The sequence below is a fragment of the Phoca vitulina genome, unplaced genomic scaffold (genome assembly GCF_004348235.1).
Source record: "Phoca vitulina isolate PV1807 unplaced genomic scaffold, GSC_HSeal_1.0 scaffold89, whole genome shotgun sequence".
NCBI classification, from domain to species: domain Eukaryota; kingdom Metazoa; phylum Chordata; class Mammalia; order Carnivora; family Phocidae; genus Phoca; species Phoca vitulina.
The window spans coordinates 3,653,441-3,679,631 of record NW_022589792.1 but is presented as its reverse complement, the minus strand read 5'-3'; the positions used below and the strand labels follow the sequence as shown (position 1 = coordinate 3,679,631).

The following is a 26,191-nucleotide window of genomic DNA, read 5'->3' as shown; positions in this document are numbered from 1 at the left end:
TTAGATTTTTCTCCCAAATCCTGCAATTAGTTTGGATTTCCCCAAATAACCAAATAGTTTTATCACCCTCTACTGGGTCTACTTTGAGACTCTAGCTAGATCTGTTGAGTGTTATCTGTTAAGGGGGTAAAAATACCAACATTTGTGAAAAATGACTCGTCCAGTAACTTTAGATACCAACAGAGATACCCTAAATTCTGGCTTACCCAGCTCAAAACCACAGGGTTATTTAAGCTTTATTTTGACCCCAAAGTCACTAACCACTCCTCAGACAATGCTCTGTAACTAAAAGGCATTCCTTTCCTAGGGTCGACTGATTCTGTCACCCCAAAGGCAATCAACAGTAGCTATGAAAACCTACCACCAAAGAAGCATATGAAAACAAGTGCAGAAAACAAAAGGAACAAATAAAAAAGCAAAAATGCAGAACCATGGGTCTGATGGTGAAAGACAAGAACGAGTTCCCTTTTCTGACAGAAATTTCCTTAGTCAGCTAACCTATGTGTATCGATTCTCATAAGATTTCCTTGAGATAAGAAAAGTGGTCAGCAAAAAGCAATAAGGAGCTTCAAGAGCTGAGCGGCAAGGGTTACCTGCGTGCAGAAATGCGAGGGCCATCACTCCTTCCAGGTATGTGTGACCTTGGGAATGACTGTACCCTAACCTACCCGCTATCAGGAGCTACTCAGTTCAACAATTAGCTGTCTTTTCCTTCTCCTCTTTCTTGTGCTCTGCTTTAAACATTCTCTCTTTCCCCTTGGATTGTGGTTTCCTTCCTCACCACCCTGTTCAAACTGTGCTGTCAATATCCCTAAAATTTTCCTGATGGCTCCAATCCAAGAAGTTGTTCATCTTCATTTTCAAAGGTTTTGTTTTCTAATTAACATCCTCTTCTCCTTGATAATTCTGTGCTTTTTCTCTGCCTCTCTTGCCATTCTTTCCTTCCCCCTCCTTTTTCTCTGTCCTGTACCAAGAATATTAATATTATCCCCATCTTAGGGATGAGAAAACTGGGGCACAGAGTGATTGTAGTACCTGCTTGAGGTCACAGAGCTTGTAAATGGCAGAGTCAAGATTCAAACCCAAGCCACCTGGCTCCAGATCTTTGCCATAATGTTCCTCCCACAGGATTCTGCTCTGATCTCTTTTTCTGCTCCCTGTCCTAGAGGAAACTCTTGATCCCGTGGCTTCAATCGCCACCTTTGTGCAGATGGTTCCCCAACTCTGAAGTCCCATCCATCCTTCTGGTTCCAGATCAAATAACAATATCAATAGCCACAGTATCAACCTTACATTTATTGAGCACATACTTTAGCCTGAAATTGTTTTACCTGCATTATTGTACAACACCTTCACATTACAGATGCAAAATAGCATCAAGGAGAGGTTGTAGGACTTGTTTAAATTCTCACAGCTGTTTAGTTGCAGAGGCAGATAGTAGATCATAAAGTCTATCAAAATAATATAAGCTTCTTGAAGGCAAATACCTCGTGCCCTCACCTTTGCAGCCTCTTCCATATCTTATATATAAGAGGTGTCTGATCTGTATCTATGGAATCAAATTTAAGTGAGAGAGTGTGCAATTTTTTAATATATCTCTATATATATATATTTATACATCTATATATAAGTATATATACATATATATTTATACATCTATATATAAATATATATGTATATATACATATATATATATCAATAAAGCTTAAACAAAATGTAAAAAAAGAGAAGCTCAAACAAGATGTTTCCTGCTTTTTGGCAACTGGAGGCAGAGTCCTGGACACTTCTGGAATGGGGATTATTTGTGAATTCAGTTACCTGTGAACTCTCTGCCCACATCACTGGATGCAACAGGCAGTGTAACAGAATGAGCATCTGGCCAAGAATAAGAATAGGACTCTAGTGCAAATAGAATGGTAACGGAGACAGCTAGCATTTATGGAGTGATTCCTGCCAGACATTGTGCTTCACGCATGCCCTTGTTTATGTCATCAGACCCAACCCCGGTGGTAGGCAATGCTGTCACCATGTTTCATATAAGGAAACAAGTTAAACAATTTGCACAAATAGTGTCCAAGCCACTTGACTTCCAGGCACCTGTTTCCTCATGGACAAAAAGAGTCAGTGGATGATTTCTAAAGTTTCTTAGCAGTCTGGGATTCAGGCATGCTCATGACTCTGGGGAAACCCTAATTTAAGATGCATGCACATATTACTGAGCACAGGGTTACTGGCTGGACTGGAAGGAGACCCTGAAGACTAGCCTTGAGGAAACATCGTGGTGCCCAGACTGCCTGAGCTTTAGGAAGTAGGAAATGCTTTTCAACCTTATATGTGTTACTAATGGGCTCTGTGAGCTATAGTCATCATTTGGGCAGGTGTATTAGTGCAACTTCTACAAATTAATTATTACACAAAAGTAGAGGTAGGGAAATTTAAATTCATTCAGAAATATGCCAGGGCCCTGCCATTAAGCAGTTCACAGCTCAGCTGAGAACATATTCATTGGACAAACAAAAATATTCAAAATGCTCCATGAATGCAGTTGCAAAACTGGTAATAACTGGCACCTTCTTTGATGAAGGATGGGAGCACAGAAGGATGAATAACAGCCGCCCAAAGATGTCAATATCCTCATCCCCTGGAACCTGTGAATATGTTACCATAAATGCATAGGGCAGGAAAGACTTCACCACTACCCTCTTAGGGTCTCTGGCTGAAAGTAAGAATTAAGCTGACATAAGACAAATTAGTAGGAGAGAAGCATACAACTTTTATTAAATTGAAACATGTACATGAGAGACTTCACAAGAGAATGAAGACCCAGGGAAATGACCAGAGCACAGAGTTTTTGTGCCTTTTCGACAAAGATATGATTTTGTGAAATGACAAGGCAAAGGGGTTTGGGCTAGGAATGGTGAATTGCGAGAAAGTGACTAGGAGGTCTGTGGGAGGGAAGCTGGAGGAAAACAAGGGCTATTTCACTGAGTGTGTTTGTACAGATCCATTTCAGTGTTCATTCCCAGTCTCTGGTGATAAGGACATTCTTTTCTTCCTGGCACATGGAGGGCATCTTTCTCAGGGGAAATTTTATGGCCTGATTTTAAGTAGGAAAAAGTAGGTCAGAAAGCGCTTCCTGCATGTGCTGTTTCTCAGGTGACTTCCACTCCAAATAACCAACACGCCAAAGCGGCATATTTGGGGGTGGCCTGTCGTGAGCAACTTCACGTGGTCAAAGGGACTTTACAGATATGGATTAAGCTAAGGATCTTGGTATGGGGAGATTATCCTGGATTATACAGGCAGGCTCATTATAATCATGAGGGTCCTTATAAGAGGGAGGCAGGACGCCAGGAAGGAAGGAAGGAAGGAAGGAAGGTGCTGCTGGCTCTGAGGATGGAGAGGAGACTGTAAGCACAGAATGTGGGTCACCTCTGACCGTTGGCAGTGGAAAGAAATGGACTCTCCCCTAGAGTGTCCAAAAGGAAGCAGTCCCGCCGACACTTTAATGTCAGCCCAGTGAGACTAACTTTGGATGTCTGGCTTACAGAACTTAGTTTTTAAGCCACTAAATTCACGGTAATTTGTCAACAATCAGAAACTCATACAGGGAAATCCAAAAAGAGTTAGTACTGCCCTCCCTCCCACTCTTAAAGGGTCACCGCTAGCCCATAGGGTTTTGTCTTCCAAATCCTGCGATCAGTCTAGAATGCCCCCAAATCACCAAGTAACATATCACATCTCCTACTGGACTGTCACATCTGGGGAGCGACATCTACTGGAAGAAAAGGCACCCTTTCCTCAAGTCACTGTCACTGGAAACATGCCAATCTCAGCGGCAGCTCTTATGCATGCAGCTTGCGTGGGATTTCTGCAAGAGAGGTTGTGGGGGGTGGTAGGTTATCAGCAGGAACCCAGCACCTGAGTTTAATCTCAGCTCTGCCGCTGACTAGCTCTGGGAAATGGAGCAAGTACCTTAGCCCCTCGGTGCCTGTTTCCTTTTTTTTGTTTTTAAGATTTTATTTATTTATTTGACAGAGACACAGCGAGAGAGTGAACACAAGCAGGGGAGTGTGAGAGGGAGAAGCAGGCTTCCCGCCAAGCAGGGAGCCCGATGTGGGGCTCGATCCCAGGACCCTGGGATCATGACCTGAGCAGAAGGCAGACGCTTAACGACTGAGCCACCCAGGCGCCCTGTGCCTCCGTTTCTTAATGTTCACAACTGGGATGATGCTAATAGCACTCACCTCCTAAAGTCGTTGCAAAGCTGAATTAAGTTCATGGGCCTGGTGCTTAGAATAACGCCTGGCATGTAGTAAGAGCTCTTTTCCCCTTAGATGTTGTAGAGGCCAGCCTTCATATTTTGCCCAGCCCCCCACCAAGGAACTCCTCTCTCCAAGACATAGTATCTCTCTGCAAGGAAGGTTTCACTGGTGTGTTTATAGGCAGGATGGAGGACTGGTTGCATCATAGGGCATGCTGCGTTTTACTCCCCAAATTCCCATCTCCTCCAAATCTTGCTTCAGAGCGGCCAGTTGCCACATCTCCTGGGCTTCCCCAGGAAAGCCACACACACACACACACACACACACACCATCTTGTCCAGACTCTCAGCCTCAGACTGTCTCTCAATCACCTGATCCCAGTCCTTCATGCGCAAGATCGAAGTTATCCCAGTCCCACCTAACTAGTCCATCCTGACTTACACCTATCACCCCACTTGATAAACAGAGACCCTTCTATTATCAGGACCCACTTTCTTTTTTTAATTTTAGCCATATTGAGGTATAATCTAGGCACAAAAAATCGCACACATTTAATGCATACATCTTGATAAGTTTTTATATATATGCATACACCATACATCCATAATACCATCATCACCACAATGAAGGTGCCAAGCATATCCATCACCTCCAAAAATTTCCCTCTGCGTGCGTGCGTGTGTGTGTGTGTGTGTGTGTGTTTGGTGAGAACACATAACATGAGATCTATTCTTTTAACATATCTTGACAACAACACCGTATTGTTAACTATAGGTACTAGGTTTTATGGCAGATCTCTAGAACTTACTCACCTTATATAACAAAAACTTTATACCCACTGAAAAGCAATTTCCCATTTCCCCCTCTCCCTAGCCCCTGCTAACCATCAATCTATTCTCTGCTTCCATGAGTTTGACTACTTAGATATTTCATGTAAGTGGAATTGTGCAGTATTTGTCCTTCTGTGTCTGACTTATTTCACTCATAATAATGTCTTCTAGTTTCATAGATGTTGCTACAAATTACAGGATTTCCTTATTTTTTAAGGCCAAATAATACTCCATTGTGTATATATACACCACATTTTCTTTATCCATTTATCTGCAGGACCCACTTTCTCAAGGGGTAACCAAAATTGCAAATAAGGTGACTGGTCACCAGAGCTAAATTTCAACCAGTGCACACTAGAAGAGCCACTGGGTGGTTGTTCGTATTGAAATATTCCCACACCATTTGTAAATAATCACTGCCCAAAACCAGCTCCCACCACACTCCTGCCAGCCCAGACCCTGCCCAGAGACTCCACCCACCTCCCCACAATTCAGCAGCTAAAATAACATCTGCTGCAACAGAGAAGGGTCTCCAGTGTCCACTTTGATTGGCCGATTCCTGCACCATACCAGCTGTTAATATTGTCCTTGCAAATGGCAAATAATTCTAGACATTAGTAGGTAATAAGGGAATGAAAAGGTGAGGAGAAAACTAGCAATCAGAGTGTTGTCGGATTTCTCAGGAAAGGGAAAGAGAAGTCACCCATCCATCCAGTAGCTTCAGGTCTTTGCAGAAGCAGGAACATGGCTGCTGACCCCACCAGCAGCTGGGAAGGTTTGGGGAAGAGAAAATACCACTTTATCAACCAGGGTAGAGGCAGCCTGCATTTCCCAAGAAAACAAAAAAATACTTTCCTTCCAAGAAGCGTTTCTAGAATCTTGCCAGTCCTCCCTCAAGAGGAAGACTGATTCCTATCCACTTGAATCTTGTAACCAAGAGAATGTGGTGGAAATGGAGTTGCATGGTTTCCAGGGCTGGGTCTTAACAGGAGACGTAGACTTGTTGGCTGGGGCGCCCCTACTTAGAGCTCTGAACCACCATGGAGGCTGCATGCCTGAGGTCACCATGTTGGCAGGAAGGCCAAACTCCCCAAGTCTGAGGCTACATGAAGGGAGAGCAGCACAGAGCCAGTTCCCAGGTGCTCTAGCCCCAAACACTGCCTAACTGCAACTGTATAAGGAACCCCAAACCAGACTCACCCAGCTGAGCCTTTTCCAGATTCCCAAAGCACAGAAACCACGAAAGATAAGGAAATGGTCGTTGCTGTTTTAAGCCATTTCATTTTGTGATAGTCTTTATGCAGTCATGGATAACTGATACACCGTCCTTGGAGACTTTCCTGGAATCTTTCCTCATTCAATTCATGTGTCTCCCTTCTGCTTCCCTGTTCCAGGGCTCTGTTTTCTGCTGAGTTTATCAGAAGTCGTGGATCATAAGAGCATAGGTAAGTGCCCAATACCTGACTTCTCCACAGCCAGAGACCAGGAAGGGTGTAGACCAAGGGCACACCTGGGACCACTCACATCCTCCAAGGGGCTAGAGCAAAGGGGCTTGTTCTGGGAGCAGAACTCAGGGATGCTTGCTCCTGTCATTCTTTTTAATTCATCATTTCATCAAATTTTAATGTATCTTTTTTTAAGTTTCATTTATTTAAGTAGTCTTGAACTTACGACCCCGAGATTAAGAGTCACGTGCTCTTCCGACTGAGTCAGCCAGGCGCCCCTTAATGTATCTTTTTATTTTACTGTCCTTTGTCTATTTGTTTGTTTTCAGTAACCACAATGTGTCCAATGTAGGAATAGAACAGTGACTAAAATACACAGCCTCAGGAAGTGAGCATTCCAGCAGGGAGAGACAAAGCATGACAGTAACCATTCCATTCTGATCATAAGCGAGGCACCAAAAAAAAAAAAAAAAAATGAAGAAGATGACTTCAGGCTAACTTTAATCCCTCGGAGATCTCACTAGATTCTGATTCAGCAGGTCTAGTGTGGGGCCTGAGATTCTGTCTTTCTAGCCAACCTTCAGGGGACGCCTTCTGAGTAGCCAGATTGCCCACTGTGGCCCCATCAGGTTCCCAGCCCCCACTACCTATGAACACTGAAGTTCCCAGCTTTCTCCACTAGACCCAAAGCTCGAGATCCTTCCTCAGCTCAGTTCATTCCCAAGAGGGCTCAAATTAAGATCTTTAGTGTCTCTCTGTCCAAATGAAGTTATACATAGGGTTACAAAGATAATGTGTACCCATATCAGAATATACCTCCCGTGGACCCCTACAAATTCAAATTTTTATAATCTTAGCTGATACTTATTAGGTGCCAGGCATTGCCCAACACACTTTATATGTATTAATTCACTTACTCTTCACAATAACCCAGTTTACAGATGAGGGTATTGAGGCACAGAGAGATTAAGACATTTGTGCAAAGACAGATGGCTGGTAAGTGGCAGAGTCAGAATCGAACCCAGGGTCTTAACCAATTCATTCCCCTTTTTATAAATTCTGCAATGATCTTGAGAATAGCACAATTTTATCACATTGAAATTTTTGTGTTAAAACTAATTTAACTGCCAACCTCGGTCTTTATCATGAAAACAAATCTCTTTTTTCTGTAACTTGGGTTTGGTATCTCTCATTTTTTAATGTACTGAGATCTCACAAGAGTAAAAGGGTGTAGACTTCCTGCTCCTCAAGAGGTCCTGGTCAGAGGCAAAAGCAAATGATAACAGGACATCTCTTGACCCCAGCGGATGTTTGCCCTGTTCCTCCTTCTCCCTGCAGCTCCCTGCAAATGCCCCCAGAATGCTGACTGTGTCAACGGCACTTACTGTACATGCAGACATGGATACACTTCTATGAATGGGAAGGAATTCTTCACATTTCCCTTGGCTACATGTGACGGTAAGGGATAATTTTCAAACCACCCAGAGGCGGGAGTGGAAGGGAGACAGCGTAGGGATCATGGGGAGGCAACTGCCAATAATGTGCACTGCTAAAAAAAAATCTACGAACTCCACCCTCATCAAGAAAGAAATGCTTTCATGAAATCAGCATTTCCTCTTTATTTTTTTTAAGAGAGATAGTATGAGTGGAGGGTGGAGGTAGGGGCAGAGGGAGAGAGAGAATCCCAAGCAAGCTCCATGCCCAGCAGAGGCTCGATCTCACAACCCTGAGATCATGATCTGAGCTGAAACCAAGAGTACAATGCTTAACTGACTGAGCGACCCAACCGTCCCATCATTTCCCTTTATTTATTTGGAAGTCCTAATATACTTTTCCACCCCATTCATGGCTACCTTCTCTTAACTTCATAATCAAACATGTCTTTCTCTACTATTATTTTTTTAAACTCATCACTTATTCCCCCTTCCAAGATGCACTGTTTTCCCCATCATTTCATGTGAAGGGGATGAGAGTACCCTCACTGTGATGAGCACTGAGTAACATATAGAATTGTCAAATCACCATATTGCCCACCTGGAAATAATATAACACTGTATGTTAATTATACTAGCATTTTTTTAAAAAGATGCTTCATTTCACCCTCACTTCCCCTCCCCCAGTAAAGAGATGAGATCTTTAAAATACTGTAATTTCACCCCAACCCCATCTCCCCTGCCACATCCCCCATGATTTTAACTTTATCTCAAGGTTCACTGCTCACCCCTGCTTCCTCTTACCTTCATTTCCCCCTTTGTTGAGGTTTCTGTACTTCCTGGTTTCATACTTGTTAATTTGTTGTTTGTTTGGAGCACTTTCTCACATGCTTTCTTCAAACTGACCCACACAGCTAATGTCTCTCTCCATGAATGCATCATCTCGCGTTTCTTTGGCTCTAACGAGTAGGTTCAATCCTGCCTTGGTGGGGGACATTTTGTTCCATCCTCTTCTCCAAGTGATCCATCAGTGAATATACCAGTGATCACAGAACCAACTGTCTTCTGTTGAATCTCAGATCTGTACCTCTGAAACAAATAATGCAATATATGTTAAGAAAGAAAAAAAGAAGAAGAAGAATGTAGCAGGAGGGGAAGAATGAAGGGGGGGAAATCGGAGGGGGAGAAGAACCATGAGAGACGATGGACTCTGAAAAACAAACTGAGGGTTCTAGAGGGGAGGGCGGTGGGAGGATGGGTTAGCCTGGTGATGGGTATGGAGGAGGGCACGTTCTGCATGGAGCACTGGGTGTTATGCACAAACAATGAATCATGGAACACTATATCTAAAACTAATGATATAATGTATGGGGATTAACATAACAATAAAAAAATTAAAAAGAAAAAAAAAAGAACCAACTGTCTTCAAGCTTACAGCATTACAGACAAAACTTCCAACACCAGTCTGAGTCTCATCCCTTTGTAGTGACTTCTGTCTCAGGCTTAGGTTTCTTGCAGACGCCCCAGGAAGAACATCCTTGCTTTTCATTGGCTAGGGGTGCAACGTGAAAGCTGGAAGGAAGCTGGAGGGGAGAGTGCCTGGGAGATGGGAACGAGACGGCCTCCTCCAAAGAGAATGGTTGTTGAGCGGGCAACCGAGAGCATCTGCTCTGCTATATCACAATCTGAAAATTCCCAACTTCATATTTGCCATACCAGATTGGGAAATCACACATCTTCACTACCCACCTGACATTTGTAGAGGGGCTCAGGACTGGAGACACATTGACTTAATCAAGATATTCTAACTCAATTAGTTAATCTAGCAAGTGTATTACTCTGCTTGGGCTGCTACGACAAAACACCACAGACCGGGTGGCTTAAACAACAGAAATTTATTTTCTCCACAGTTCTGGAAGCTGGGAAGCCCAAGGTCAAGGTTCTGGCAGTTCCACTTTCTCAGGAGGCCTCTCTTCCTGGCTTGAAGATTCCTGTCTTCTTGCTCTATCTTCACATGGTCTTTCCTCACTCTGTTCACACAGTGGTCAGGCAGGTAGAGAAGCTCTCTTGTCTCTTCTACAGACACTAATCCTAACAGATCAAGGCCCCATTCTTATTACCTCATTTAACCTCAGTTACATCCTTAGAGGCCCCATTTCCAAATACAGCCACACTGGGAGTTAGGGTTTCAACACGTTGAATTGAGGGGACGTACATACAGTTCATAACAGCAGACATAGTCAGTTTCCCACTTATATGCTCTCAGCACTTGCCATTCTTTTGTATACCAAGTCTAAGGCTCTCTCTGGGTACTGGAGACCACTCAGTTCATGCTCAGGACAGGTGGAAGTACTGGAGAGTTAACTATCCCTGCAAGCGCTTCTCTGCCAATGAATGTGAAGATTTGGCAGATAAAAGCATTGTCAATAATGGCCAAATTATGGAAAGAGCCCAAACGTCCATCAACTGTGAATGGATAAAGAAGATGTGAGATACACACACACACACACACACACACACACACACACACACACACAATGGAATATTACTCAGCCATCAAAAAGAATGAAATCTTGCCATTTGCAATGACATGGATGGAGCTAGAATGTATTATGCTAAGCAAAATAAGTCAGTCAGAGAAAGACAAATACCATATGATTTCCCCCATGTGGAATTTAAGAAACAAAACAGAGGAGCATAGGGGAAGGGGGAAAAAAAGAGAGAGGGAGGCACACCATAAGAGACTCTTAACTGCAGAGAACAAATTGAGGGTTGCTGGAGGATAGGTGGGTGGGGGATGGGCTAGATGGGTGATGGGGATTGAGGAGGACATTTGTTGTAATGAGCACTGGGTGTTGTATGTAACTGATGAATCACTAAATACTATTCCCAAAACTAATATTACACTATGGGTTAACCAACTACAATGTAAATAAAAACTTAAAAGAAAAAAAGATTTGGCAGATAAATACCCCAGCCCCCTCACCCCTCAGGGAGTCACTCTGCAGCGTGTGCTCTACACTGCCTCCCAGAGGGTCCCAGAGGAATCGAGTCCCAATTGCCCACAATGGAAACTTCCCTCTTTACTTTCTGTCTGGCTTTCCCTGTCTCATTTCACCACTTCCCTTCCAGTGTTTTCTGGGGTCACCTCCCACATAAAGTACTTGAACATGAATTCCTGTCTCAGTGTCTGCTTCTCAGAGAATCCAACCAAAGTCAAAGAGGAAAGGGAAGAACAAGGACAACCCACTACCTTAACTGAGTTGTCCTGGAAAGTCAGGACAGATTGGGTGGAGAGGGTATAGCCTCTGGCACATATTACATGTTCCATAGATCTCTGTCAAATTAATGGCCAAATTGCTCTTTTGTGTTCCAGATATTGATGAATGTAAACCACCCATTAGTATATATTGTGGAGCAAATGCTGCATGTCAGAATGTTGATGGAGGTTTCCACTGTCGCTGTAATCCTGGATACAAACTCCTCTCTGGGGGTACTCAATTCCAGATTTCCAGTGAAAACACTTGTCAAAGTAAGGAAATTCTTGTCTTCTTGTCTCCCTTCTTATTTTTCATTGAGGCTAATGCCAGAAAATATATATATATTTGTGTGTGTGTGTGTGTGTGTGTGTGTGTGCGTGTGTGTGTGTGTGTGTGTGTGGTGAAGCTAGTACATGTTTCCATTTTCTGGAGGTAAATGGATGATGGAAAGAGGAGACAAAAGGAAAGAAGGAAGTTTAGAGAAATAATGAGGTTAATAAGACAAGTGGACTTTGGAAATGGGGGTGAAAATGTGCTGACTGAGACAGGATTTTTTGAATTGCAAAGAGGAGCACACTCAGGCTAACTTAAACAGAAAAGATGAGTTTATGATAAGGATGCATGGATATGTCTTGGAACTCAAGAACAAGAACACAGCAGAGCTTCTGGAATGAACTGAAACAGAGACTTCACGCTATCAAGACACCCCAGGCTCTGAAGCTCTTTGGGTCTACTCCTTTCTTCTTTTTCATTGCAAAATGACTTTCTCTGCCTTCTTAGCCCACAGGACAGGAAATATGGCCACGAACAAGTCCAAATTTTACCATTGTTAATGATCAAACCACCAAAGAGAGATCAACTGACTCTCTTTTGGACCTAATTGTAAATACTTTGGAAATGTACCAATTAGTCCAGTCTGAGTTATATGCCCACCCTTGGATCTGTGTCCAGGGGGAGGCACCATCTTGTATAGGCATGAACACTCTCTTGGAAGCCACATAGACAGGGAAATCTATGCACAAGAAATATGGGAGATGTAACTGGGAGACACAAGGGGAAGATGGTGGGGTAGGAACATCCTGAGCTCACCTCCTCCCTTGAACACACCAAGGCTGCAACTACATATAGAGCAACTCTCTCTGAGAGTGACATGAAGACTAGCAGAGCATCTCTTCCACAGCTAAAGATAGAGATAAAGCCACATCAAGAAGGGTAGGAGAAGCAAAGAGATGGTCAGGTCAGGAACCAAAACCCCCAGTGGGGCAACAACAAGCTGGAATGTTACAAGTGCAAAGGTTCTCCCTGAGCAGCAAGGAGTTCAAGCTCTCACTCACCTGGGGACCTGCACCAGGAAGGCAAGCCCCCATATTGTCTGGCTTTGAAAATCAATAGGTCATATCTATCAATAATTACTTTAAATCTAAATGCTCCAATCAAAAGACATAAGGTAGTTGAATGGATTAAAAAAAAGATCCATCTATATGCTGCCTACAAGAGACTTACTTCAGACCTAAACACATACACAGATTGAAAGTGAGGGGATGGACAAAGGTATTCAAGCAAATGTAAACAAACAAGCAAACAAAAAGCTAGGGTAGTGATACTTATATGAGACAAAATAAACTTTGAAACAAAGACTGTCATTACATAATGATAAAGGGATCAGTCCAACAAGAGGATATAACAATTGCAAATATCTATGTACCCAACATAGGAGCATCTAAATATATAAGGCAAATTTTAACAGACATAAAGGGAGAAATTGACAGTAATACAATAATAGTTGGGCACTTTATTTTTTTTAAGATTTTTTTATTTATTCATTTGAGACACGGAGATACAGAGAGAGAACATGAGCAGGGGGAGAAACAGAGGGAGGGGAAGAAGCAGGCCCCCCGCTGAGCAGGGACCCCCCCCCCCCAATGCGGGGCTCGATCCCAGGACCCTGGGATCATAACCCGAGCCAAAGGCAGATGCTTAACCATCTGAGTCACCCAGCCGCCCCATAGTTGGGCACTTTAATACTCCACTTACATCAATGGATAGATCATCCAGACTGAAAAGCAATAAGGAAATAGTAGCTTTAAATAATCTCTGCACCCAACATGAGGCTTGAACCCGTGACCCTGAGATCAAGAATCACATGCTCTACCAACTGAGCCAGGCAGGAATCTCTGACCTAAAATCTTTGCGACGTAGTAAAAGCAGTTCTAAGAAAGAAGTTTATAGTAATACGGGCCTACCTCAAGAGACAAGAAAAATCTCAAACAATAAAACCTTACACCTAAAGGAATAGAAAAAAAAAAAATAAGAACAAAGCCCAAAGTTAGTAGAAGGAAGGAAATAATAAAGATCAGAGCAGAAATAAATTAAACAGAGACCAAAAAAAAAAAAAAAAGCAATAGGAAAAAGTTAATGAAACAAGAGTGGGTTCTTTGAAAAGATAAACAAGTAATAAACCTGTAGCCAGGCTCATCAAGAAAAAAAGAAATTAATTAATTCATTAAATCAGCAGATACACCTCCCAGGGTATATACCCCATGGGGCTGTTGCAAAGATTAATTGAGGCATAAATGGAACAGTACCATACAGACCACTTAAGACAGTGTCTACAAATGTTTGCTAATATGATTCACATTTCATCTGATTCTCCAATATATACATATATATATATATATATATATATATATATATAGACTCCCTCTCCTTGGGCAGAAGACATGAATAGACATTTCTCCAAAAAAGACATACAATGGTCAAGAGACACATGAAAAAATGCTCAACATCATTCAGCGTCAGGGAAATCCAAATCAAAACCTCAATGAGCTACCACCTCACACCAGTCAGAATGGCTAAAATTAATGTCAGGAAATGACAGATGTTGGCGGGGATGCGGAGAAAGGGGAACCCTCCTACACTGTTGGTGGGAATGCAAGCTGGTGCAGCCACTCTGGAAAACAGTATGGAGGTTCCTCAAAAAGTTGAAAATAGAGCTACCCTATGACCCAGCAATTGCACTACTGGGTATTTACCCCAAAGGTACAAATGTAATGATCCAAAGGGGCACGTGCACCCCAATGTTTATAGCAGCAATGTCCACAATAGCCGAACTATGTAAAGACCCCAGATGTCCATCAACAGATGAATGGATAAAGAAGATGTGGTATATATATATATATATACAATGGAATATTATGTAGCCATCAAAAAATGAAATTTTGCCATTTGCAACAATGTGGATGGAGCTAGAGGGTATTATGCTAAGCAAAATAAGTCAATCAGAGAAAGACAATTATCATATGATCTCATTGATATGTGGAATTTAAGAAACAAGGCAGAGGATCATAGGGGAAGGGAGGAAAAAATGAAACAAGACTAAACCAGAGAGGGAGACAAACCATAAGGGACTCTTAATCTCAGGAAACAAACTGAGGGTTGCTGGAGTGGTGGGAGCGGGAGGGGTGGGGTGGCTGGGTGATGGACATTGGGGAGGGTATGTACTATGGTGAGTGCTGTCAATTGCATTAAGACTGATGAATCACAGACCTGTACCTCTGAAACAAATAATACATTATATGTTAATAAAAAAATAAAATATAATGTTTTAAGTGGTTAAACTTGCAAAAAAAAAAAAAAGGATATGAGTTCAAAAGAAAGAAAAGGACAAACAAAAACCAGACTCTTGGGGTGCCTGGGTGGCTCAGTTGGTTAAGCGGCTGCCTTCAGCTCAGGTCGTGATCCCAGGGTCCTGAGATCGAGGTCCACATCAGGCTCCCTGCTCAGGGGAGAGCCTGCTTCTCCCTCTCCCTCTGCCCGCTGCTCTGCCTACTTGTGCCCTCTCTCTCTGTGTCAAATAAATACATAAAATCTTTAAAAAAAAAAAAAAAAAAACAGACTCTTAACTATAGAGAACAAACCAGTGGTTGCCAGAGGGGAGGTGAGTGAGGGGATGGGTGGAATAGGTGATGAGGATGAAGAGTACACTTATCCTGATGAGCACTAAGTAATGTACAGAATTGTTGAATCACTATATTGGACACCTGAAACTAATAGAATACTGTGTGTTAATGATACTGGAATTTTAAAATTAATAAATAAAAAATTTTAAAATAAAAAAATAGAGTATGAGTTCAGCCCCTCTTTTCACCTTCCTGTCCACTTCTCCACCCTTTTACTCTCGGTTCCAACAAAAACTTCCCTTGATGTTTTTTTTTACAGAAACCACTTCCTCAGCAACAACCAAAGGCATGAAGGATGTGAGCAGAAGCCCAGGCCTTGAACCCAGCCAGGTAACAAATGTTTACAAACCCCAAAATTAGCAGGTGGATGTGGATACTATATATTATATGTCCACTATACACTGCATATCATCTGTGTATCATAAATGTGTGATATGTCATATATATTATATATTACATGTTATGGCATGTGCTATATGTTAATATAATAGTTTTTAATTATAGTATAATAGAAATTAATTATAACACAATAGTACAATGTTACATATAATTTATATTATGTATAACTGAAATATATAAATATACCACTATTTATCACTATATGTATATTGCTATATATCTCACAGTAGAGATAGAGTGTGTATGTACATATGGATATGTGTGTGTGTGTGTGCACGCACACACATGCACGCATGTGTGTATACTGCCCCCTAAGGATAGGATCGATCCCAGACCAAGAAAGACAGACTAAGTGAAACTGTATTAGGGTATGCTGAGCTGCTACAACAAAGAGGCCCAAATATCCAACAGCTTTAAAAAGATGGATCTTTATTACTTTCTGAGTTAACGGTCCAGGCTGGTGAAAGGACTCTGCTCCATGAGGCCATTAAGGGTACTCACATTCTTCCCATACTGCTGCTCCACCATCCCCTGGCACCTTGTCCTCAATGACATGACCAAAACTGGGTTGCTGCAATGTGGTATTTGTACCAGTGGATAGAGGGGAGATGAGTCCAGGGCAATTTGCCTAGAGCACAAAGTGAAGGGGGAGAGTGGAGAAAAGGGATACATCTACTCACTTGATTATATGCTAATGAAGTTGTGATAATTTCCTTGGAGATCTGTCTTAAAGCAACAACCCAGAAGTCGAAGGTATCACGGCAAACCTAGCTGCAAGGGAAGCTGGGACAACGTGGTCTGTATATGGGGAACATGGTCCAGGAAAAATTTTAAGGAATTCATTCAATTAGTAAAAGGAAGGGGGAGGGGAATGGATATTGTAGGCAGTTACAAAAGACAGACCAAGAAAGTGCCTGTTAAAACAGAGGAGCATAGAGGAAGGGAGGGAAAAATAGAATGGGACAAAATCAGAGAGGGAGATAAACCATAAGAGACTCTTAACCATAGGAAACAAACTGAGGGTTGCTGGAGGGGTGGGGGCTGGGAGGATGTGGTAACTGCGTGATGATCATTAAGGACGGCATGTGATGTAATGAGCACTGGGTGTTGTATGCAACTGATGAATCACTAAATTCTACCTCTGAAACTAATAATACACTATATGTTAATTAACTGAATTTAAATAAAATTGAATTAAATTAAAAAAAAAAAGAAAGTGCCTGTTAGGTAGTAATCACTTAGTGTCTGTAAACTGACTCTGAATGTTAACAGAGAGAATGACCCATGTCTCCAAGAACCTAAAGTCTAGCAGAATGGGCTCATCCCTTCCTCTCCCTACTCCCCACCCTCACCCTGCTCTACTCCAAAGGGACCATTCACATCTTGCCCTCCAAGCTCCAGGCCTCCAAGTACATGCTGTTCTCTCTGCCTGCAACTCTGTTCCCAGTTCCTCACCTGGCTGGCTTCCTTCTACCCTTCTCTGCTCAAGACTCAATTCAGGTTTCACATCCCCCTGGATGACCTCCCTAAACCCTTCCATATGAGTTTATATCATGTTCTTCCCCATGTTCTTCTGTGGAGGTTAGAAGTGTAGACAGCGGTTCAAATCACAGCACCACAGTGACAAGTAACATGGGCAAAATGACACAACCCTCTGTATTAGTCAGGGTTCTCCAGAGAAACAGAACCAATAAGAGACATAGATAAAAAAGATCTGTTATAAAGAATCCATTCATGCAATTATGGAGGCTGACATGTCCCAAGTTCTGCAGTGAACAAGCTAGAGATCTAGGAGAACCAATGGTGTCATTCCAGTTCAACTCCAGAGACCTGAGACCATGGAGAGCTGATGTTTCAGGCAAGCCTGAACAAAAACAAAAAACAAAAAAACAGTGTCCCAGCTTAAGGCACTCAATCAGTCAGGCATTCAGGCAGGAGATAATTCCCTCTTACTCAGACATCTTGTTCTGTTCAGGCCCTCCACTGACTGGATGAGGCCCACTAAAATTGGGAAGGGCAATCTGCTTTACTCCATCTACCCATTCAAATGTTCATTTCATCCAGAAACACTCTCACAGACACACCCAGAATCATGCTTGACCAAATATATCTGGGTACCCACCGGCCCAGCCAAGCTGACACATAAAATTAACCATCACCCTCTGCAAGATTGATTTACTCATCCGTAAGATGGGGGTCATCATGGCACCTACCTCCTTGGAAGGATGGGAAGGTTAGATGAAATACTATATGTAGAGTACTTAGCACAGTGCCTGGTCCAGAGTACACCTGCCATCCAGGTTATCCATTGTTACCTCTGGTGAACTCAACATTTCCATGATGTGTCATCACCACCTAGAGAGTGAGCTTCTTGAGGGCAGGAATCAGCCCAAGCCCACACTGGGAGTTCAACAAGTGTTCATGGAAGTCATGAACAAATAATCATGTAATTAACAGGAACATTTCATTATGAAGTTTCATTGCCCATTTCCTCAAAAATTTAAACATAGTATTCCCATATGACCCAGCAATTCCACTCCTAAGAATATACCCAAGAGAACTGAAAGCAGAGACTCAAACAGATACCTGCACGCCCATGTTCCTAGCAGCACTATTCATGGTAGCCAAAAGGAAGAAAGAGATCAGATGTCCATCAATAGATGAATGGATTTGTTTTAAAGTAGTATATCCATACAGTGGAATATTATTCAGTCATAAAAAGGAATAAAGTTCTGATTCATGTTACAACATGGATAAACCTTGAAACCATCATGCTGGGTGCAAGAAACCAGACACAAAGGTCACACAGTGTAGGATTCCATTTCTATGACACGTCCAGAACAGGCAAATCCACAGAAACAGAAAGCAGATTAGTGGTTGCCAGAGCCCAGGAGAAGGGAAAATGGGAAGTGATTACTTAATGGGTTTTATCTCAGGATGATGGAAATGTTCTGGAACTACATAGAGGTGGTGGTTGCACAACATTGTGCATATACTAAATTGCTACTTCATTGTATACTTTAAAAGGGTGCATTTCATGTTGTGTGAAGTTCACCTCAATTAACAAATGCATTGCCAGAAAAAGGTACAAAGTCTTCATGCTGGATCAGACTCTACAATAGTGGTAGCATGGAGGACATTAGGAGAAGGAAGGGAAAAATGAAGGGGGTGGAATCGGAGGGTGAGATGAACCATGAGAGACTATGGAATTCAAGAAACAAACTGAGGGTTTTAGAGGGGAAGGGGAACGGGGTGTGGGGATGGGTTAGCACGGTGATGGGTATTAAGGAGGGCATGTATTGCATGGAGCACTGGGTATTATATGCAAACAATGAATCATGGATCACTACATCAAAAACTAATGACGTATTGTATGGTGACTAACATAACATAATAAAATAAAATAATAAATAAAAATAAAAAATACAATAGCAATTCTGAAGGGCAAATGCTCTGGTGCCTACTCTGTAGGAATGAGTTTAAACCAAGATGATTTCAGCTGTCATTTAGAGGACTAAGTTATGTTTTCTATATTGGGCAGGAATGGGAGGCTGCTTGTAAACTAGCAAATTCAGCTCAGAATTTCCACAAAGACTCAGACCGAAAGAGCAAAACCTTGAACAGATTTATTTGAACCCTGGTTCTGAATGTTTCTCCAGCCTTTTTGATATATCACTCTGCTTATAACTCTTTTGTGCGATAGCATTTTCCTCCCAAGAGCATTCATGCAGCCCATGAACACTTGCTGAGCACCTGCATTTGTCAAGGACTGTTCTAGGTACCATTTTGTGAGCAAGACACAGTCCCTATCCTATCCAGTACTTTGCTGTCTAGTACTTTAACATACAGGCATACCTCATGTCATTGTGCTTCATTTTATTGTACTTGCACTGCGATTTTTACAAATTGAAGGTTTAGGGAACCCCGCATGGAACAAGTCTATTGGTGACATTTTTCCAACAGCGTTTGCTCACTTCATGTCTCTGTGGCACATTCTGATAATTCTCACGGTATTTCAAACTTTTTTATTATTATCATACTGGTTGTGGTGATCTGTGATCAGTGATTATGACTCGCTGAAAGCTCAGGTGAGCATTAGCATTTCTTAGCAATAAAGTGTTTTTAGTTAAGGTTTGCACATTGCTTATTTTTATTCATTTATTGATTAATTGGCTTTTTTTTAAGTTTTTATCTTAAGTCCAGTTAGTTAACATACAGTGTTATATTAGTTTTAGGTATACAATATAGTGACTCAACACTCCCACACATCACCTGGTGCTCATGGGTGAAATAAGTGATGGGGATTAAGGAGTGCACCTGTCGTGATGAGCACCAGGTAATGTAAGGTTTGTACGTTTTTTAGACAGAATGTTGTTGCACACTTAAAAGACTACAGTATAGTGTAAACAAAACTTTTATATGTTCTGGTAAACCAAAAACTTTATTTGAATAGCTTTACCGCGATATTCACTTTATTGCGGGAGCCTGGAACCAAACCTCTGAAGTGTGTCTGTGCCCACAGATCCCCTCAGGATCTTGTTAAGGTGCAGATTTGGACTCAGTCCCCCAAGAGGCTGCATTCCAAATGGGCAGCCAGGTGATGCTCATGCTGCCGCTACAAAGACCACACTTTAAGTACAAGGATGTGGGTGTTCGCATAAAAATCTTCTTTCAAATCACCTGTATTACAGTTAGGTTATGCCTATATTTATAAAACTTCACCTTGGCTCTCCATTCTTCTCTCCTCTGGTTCATCACTTTGCTTTACTTCTTAGATAAACTTCTTGACTTAAAAAGGCCAGTTAGAATGTCTTTTGCGCTATTAACTCTACTTCGCATTTTCTCAGCTTTGGCACCACTGACACACTGGGCTTGGGTCACTTTAGGGAGAGGGCAGGGGAGGCACAGCCCTGTGCATCATAAGCTGTTGAGCGGCATCCCTGGCCCCCACCCACTAGATACCAGTAGCATCCCTCAGTGCGGGGGATGTCTCCAGACATTACCAAATGTCCCCGAGGGGTCAAAATCACCCTAATGGAGAACAACTGGTCTATTTCTGGCAACCTTACCACTTCCCTGTTGGTAAAAGATGTCCATAATAACTAACCCTCATCTCGTGTGTACCAGGCACAGACACTGTTCTAAAAAGGTAGCATCTCTTAATTCATTTAATAATTCCAAATACTCTATGGGGTCCTTTTATTGTCCCTATCCTAATATGGGGAAACTGAGGCACAGAGCAATTGGGTGATTTTTCCAAGTTCACACAGCCTTTCAATGGTGGATCAGGATTGAAACCGGGTCCTCTGGCTCCAGAAGCTGCTTTCTTGTGCTTTCTACTTTCCCTCAGGGTATGGGATCTATCAGATTGGATTTGTATTCTTATTCTTTGTATCTTCAAAGCTGCAACATGTTGTTGAGATATTCGAGTCACTTCTCGCTAATAACACTCTACCGGGAACGGAAGAGAAGAGCAAAGTCGCATCTTGGGCCACAAATGTTCTCCAGACCGTGGAATCAAATGCTCTAGAAACTGCCTTGAAATACCCGGAGCAAAAAATCCAGAAAATCCACAACAGTACTGTGGGTAAGAAGAGGATATGGCCTGATGCACACAGGGGGTTCATTATAAGCTGGAGTCTGGGTTACACAATTAGAAAAATAAATACCCTGCCTGGGTCCACTTATACAGATTTCTAGAAAATGCAAGTTAACCTATAGTGATGGGTGGAGGGGGGAGGAGGGAGAAAATTTGAGGAGACTGTTGGGTATGAAAGACATGTTCAGTACCTTGATTATGGTGTTGGTTTCACAGGAATATAGTATATACACAGGTGTATACACTCAATAAAACTCATCAAATTGTACACTCTATTATGTGCAATTTATTACACATTAATCAGAGCTCCATAGACCTGTTCAAAAAAAAGAAAGAAAGGGGGTGCCTGGGTGGCTTGGTTGGTTAAGCGGCTGCTTTTGGCTCAGGTCATGATCTTGGGGTCCTGAGATCGAGTCCTGTGTCAGTCTCCCCTGCTCGTGCTCTCTCTGCTCTCTCACTCACTTGCTCTCTCTCTCTCAAATAAATAAATAAAATCTTCTAAAAACAAAAAGAAAGAAAGAAAAGATTGCCAATGGTTTCCAGTCCTGAGTCTGGGATTTTGGCTTCAAAGTAGTTTTTTGGGTTTTTGTTGTTGCTGTTGTTTTTTTAACCCGAAGCCTAATACCTACTGGCACATATCACAGTTCCATCCCAGAAGGAACATCTTACTGCATATCTTTTAAATAAAAATACTTTTATCATACTTGTCATATATATTCATAACGTAACCAACCACGTGACGAGAGACTATGGTAAATAGTTTGATCTTCGTAATCATTTCGCTATTTTAAAAAATAAAAATAAATAAATAAGATATCATAGCAAAGCCAAGTATTAAATTTAAAAAAAAAGAAAAAAACACATAGACAAAACTAAATTTAGAACAGCCAAATCTGCCCACAACCCAATCTTCCTATCCTATAACCATGTAGATGCATGTCTGATGCAGATGCGTATTTGCTGTGTATGTGACGTTGTACATACAATTTTCACTTATTACATCACCAACATCTCTCCGTGTAAATTATATACATCACCATTCCCTACATTATTGTCTTCAATGGTTTATCAAATTGCATTGTATATAATTTATTTATACTGTATTTATTTCCCTATTCTGGGAAATGTGGGTTGTTGCCAAATAACCCCATGAACAGACCATTGAAAATTTATCTGTGTATATTTTTTTGATATTTTCTTAGGATAAATTCATAGAGGAAGAATCATTAGGTCAAGGAGAAAAGAAACATTTTATAGACTTTGATACATATCACTATATTGGCCTCCAGAAATGCTGTTTGCTGTGCTTTTATTCAGCCCAGGGATATCAATGGATTGGTGTGTGCCTAACTAATCATTTTGCTATACCAATTTGTATGATGAGATAGTTTACACTCTATAAAAATAATAATAAATTTTTATAAATTTTTAAATATAAAATAAAATCCCATGCCCAACCTTCTTGGGAAACTGGAATCAGGACTTATTCATTCATTTCATTCATTCATTCATTCATTCATTCATTTCATTCAAAATTAAACCATTTTTCAGATTACAATAGCTCTCATCTTTCCTGATCTGGCCAGGTCCTAACTGATGGGGCAGACCAGTGCCCTCACCTCATTGGGTTTTCACTTCCCTCATCTGTGAATGGACAGACACAGCAGGAACCCGACTCTACCCATCACCCGGTTTCAACAATTTCAAACTCACAGCCAGGCTCCAGCCGTCTGCTAATATTTAAGTTAAATATTTTCATGAGCTTGTTTCTTTTTTTTAAAGATTTTTATTTATTTATTTATTTATTTATTTATTTATTTGACAGAGAGAGAGAGAGCGAGAGAGGGAACACAAGCAGGGGGAGTGGGAGAGGGAGAAGCAGGCTTCCCGCGGAGCAGGGAGCCCAATGCGGGGCTCGATCTCAGGACCCCGGGATCATGACCTGAGCCGAAGGCAGACGCTTAACGACTGAGCCACCCAGGCGCCCCTCATGAGCTTGTTTCTTGATGGCAATTCTCCTGTGACTTCATTTTCATTGGAAGCATGGTTCCCTGTTACAGAGATAAGCTGTCAATTATTAAATCAATTCCTCCTTGTTGAACATTTAGATAATTTCCTATTTTTCACACTATCATCCCTGCTGCTGAAAACTTTCTTGTAGCTAAATCTACCCTCCCGTCCATGATTGTTTTCTGAGAATTAATTCCTAGAAACAGAATTGTTGCTTCAAAGATGATTGCTAGAGGGGGCGCCTGGGTGGCTCGGTCAGTTGAGCTTACCACTCTTGACTTCGGTTCAGGCCATGTTCTCAGGGTCGTGAGATCGAGGGCCGTATCAGGCTCCATGCCAAGCATGGAGCCTGCTTAAGATTCTCTCTCCGCCCCTGCCGCTCCCCCTGCTCATACTCTCTCTCTCAATAAGTAAATAAATAAAGTCTTTTTTAAAAAAAAAGATGAGTGCTAGAGAACTTTAGTTAAGAACTTGTTTCAGGAGTTAGGGTCTTACCTCGTTTGGATAAGGGTCCCTCATGGGGTTATCTGACAAGGTACAGCCTGGAACATCCTAGACATTCAGTAAATGTAACCTGTCCATGTTGCTATGCACATTTTTAAAGCTTATAATAATGGCAAACTTGATTGTTGCTTTTCTCACCAGCTATTGAAACTCGAGTTGTTACAGACAATTGCTCTGAAGAAGGAAAAATCTTCAGCTTGAACACCCACATGAACTCAGTGGACATCCACTGCAATGATGTTGTGCAGGAAAACATGCAAGGTACATACGGTGGCTGTATTCAGAACCTCGAAGACACACAGATCAGTATCACTGTATGAGTCACAAGGAGAGTCGCCAACAGGCTCCTTCCTAATGGGTTTGTTACCCTAAGACTGTGTCATTTGAGTCTTTTCCTTAAAAAATCTTTCCAAAGTGAAGGCTTTCTATTCTTCAGCATGGAAGACACTTCTCTGCAATTTGGGGGCAGTTCTGTCCTGGTCTCAGTTGAGGTTCACCCAAACGCAGTCCCCGAGAAAAGTGTAAGTTTATTTAGGAGGTGATTCCAGGAAGCATCAGTCGGTGTATCAGTCAGGGTTTCCCAGAGAAACAGAATCAATATGGTGTAGGGGGCAGGGGGATAAAGAGAGAGAGAAACAGAGACAGAGATTTTAAGAAATTAGCTCCTGTGATTGTGGATGGTAGCAAGTCTAAAATCTAGCCAGCAGGCTGGAGACCCAGGGAAGAGTTGGTGTTGTAACTGCAGACAAAGACAGGCTATAGGCAGAATTCCCTCTTATTTGGGAGAAGAGAGTCTTTTTCTTAAGGCCTTCAGCTGATTGGAGGAGGCCCAACCACATGGTGGAGGGTGATCTGCTTTACTCAAAGTCTATTGATTTAAATGTCACTCTCGTCTTAAAAAAATGCCTTTACAGTGACACTCCGACTCATGTTTGACCCAACATCTGGGTAGTATGGCCTAGCCACATTGACACATAAAATTAACCATCCCAGTAGGGGAGAAAAGAAATGAGACAGGGAAGAGGAGACAGCCAATACAGGTATTATTATGGTAGTGAGTAGGTCACTGCTGGTGGTAAATGTGACTCATCCCGCTGAGCTCTCCCATTCAAGGAGGGAGAGCTGCTCTGATCCCTCAGTGGTTGAGGGCCCTGCCATTCTGCCCTGTGTACCAATCCAACACATTCACTGCAGGGAATGCTCCCAGGCAGAGAGTTGCAGTTGCTTGCAGGGGAATTCATAGGCATATAAGGAACCCAAGAGTGCCAAGCGAATTAAGTTAGGGTGCCTACAGCATTTGCTACAGCCTGTGTATGAAGGAGTGGATTGTTACTATTAATTGTCCCAGTGTTGCCAGACTTTCTGATTTTTCAAGAGAAACTGGGTTGGTTGCATGAATACCTTCAATTTTTAAATTTGGTCTTACAATAGCTGCCCTATCGTTACAACTGCTATAGCTTGACAAATGGGGTCTTAAATCCAATCCTACAAACGTGGGATACAGCTGGTCTGTACCATCAGTGAAAGGCCCCCAGTAAAGGCATCAAAATGTGGACAACTAACCATATGCTGAACTGAGGAAGTGTCGTGAGACAATTAGTTCCTATCACTTCCTCTCCTCCCCCAAGAAGATAAGAACTTGAATCTGCCTCGTTTGAGAATGGGCCAGGTGGAGGATGGAAGCCAACCTCCAACCACACAAGTTCATGCTTGCCTTGTCACCAGGAGTTTCTTCTAAAACTCACAGTTTGTAGAGAGTGTGCAAGACTTCACAGTGCAAGCCAAACAAAGCACGTCTGCAGCCCCACATGTTCTCTGATCACGTTCTGGGATACTGGGGATTAGGATTTCACATGTGAATTCAAAGAGGACACAACTCAGCTCATAAGAACTTCCTCCGCTGAACTGTTTAAGTAAGTCACAGACATCGTAATGTGATTACATGTGCCTGAAGGGGCACCTGGCATAAAAGTGCCCAGTGGAGGACTATTTACCCTCCCCCAGTGAGCCCTATAGTCTCACCTCCGAGCATTTCCATTGGCTGCTCCTCTACCAGGAATGCCAACCACCAGGCCACTGGGTGAACTATTACTCTTCAACGTGGTTCAGCTTTCACCTCCTCCATGAAGCCTCCCAGGACTGCCCACTTCCACCACAACACCAAAGTCAGGCCCTCCCTCCTCTGCACTCCCCCCAGCCTCTTGAACTTGCCTTATCCTGGCATCTAACATGTTGTGTTGTAGCTGGATTGCCATGTCCTTGTCTCCCCCACCATGCTGGAATCCCCATAAGGATGGCAATCATGAATTGTTTTTCTCTAGAGTCACCATTACAGGCTCATTACATAGAGAACAGTGATGAATGTTCTCTGAATTAAATCCACATTTAGGTGGAGGTCTCAATGTTCCTAAGGAGAGAAAAGAACCCATTGACCGATGTGTGACAAGCTCCCAGAGGGACATTTCTCTGTCCTTCACGTCCTGTCTA

The 26,191-nt window shown here is 42.2% G+C and overlaps 1 protein-coding gene across 1 annotated transcript in view; it reads left to right on the top strand.

The window, feature by feature from the left end:
* Positions 1 to 605: 605 nt before the first annotated feature.
* ADGRE3 (adhesion G protein-coupled receptor E3) overlaps positions 606 to 26,191 on the top strand; it is a 38,096-nt gene continuing 12,510 nt past the window's right edge. Inside the window, exons 1-7 of the mRNA XM_032395966.1 lie at positions 606 to 630; positions 6,490 to 6,540; positions 7,879 to 7,998; positions 11,350 to 11,505; positions 15,452 to 15,522; positions 20,995 to 21,178; positions 23,846 to 23,965. Of these exons, the coding sequence (XP_032251857.1) occupies positions 606 to 630; positions 6,490 to 6,540; positions 7,879 to 7,998; positions 11,350 to 11,505; positions 15,452 to 15,522; positions 20,995 to 21,178; positions 23,846 to 23,965 (727 nt within the window). The remainder of the gene's footprint in view (positions 631 to 6,489; positions 6,541 to 7,878; positions 7,999 to 11,349; positions 11,506 to 15,451; positions 15,523 to 20,994; positions 21,179 to 23,845; positions 23,966 to 26,191) is intronic.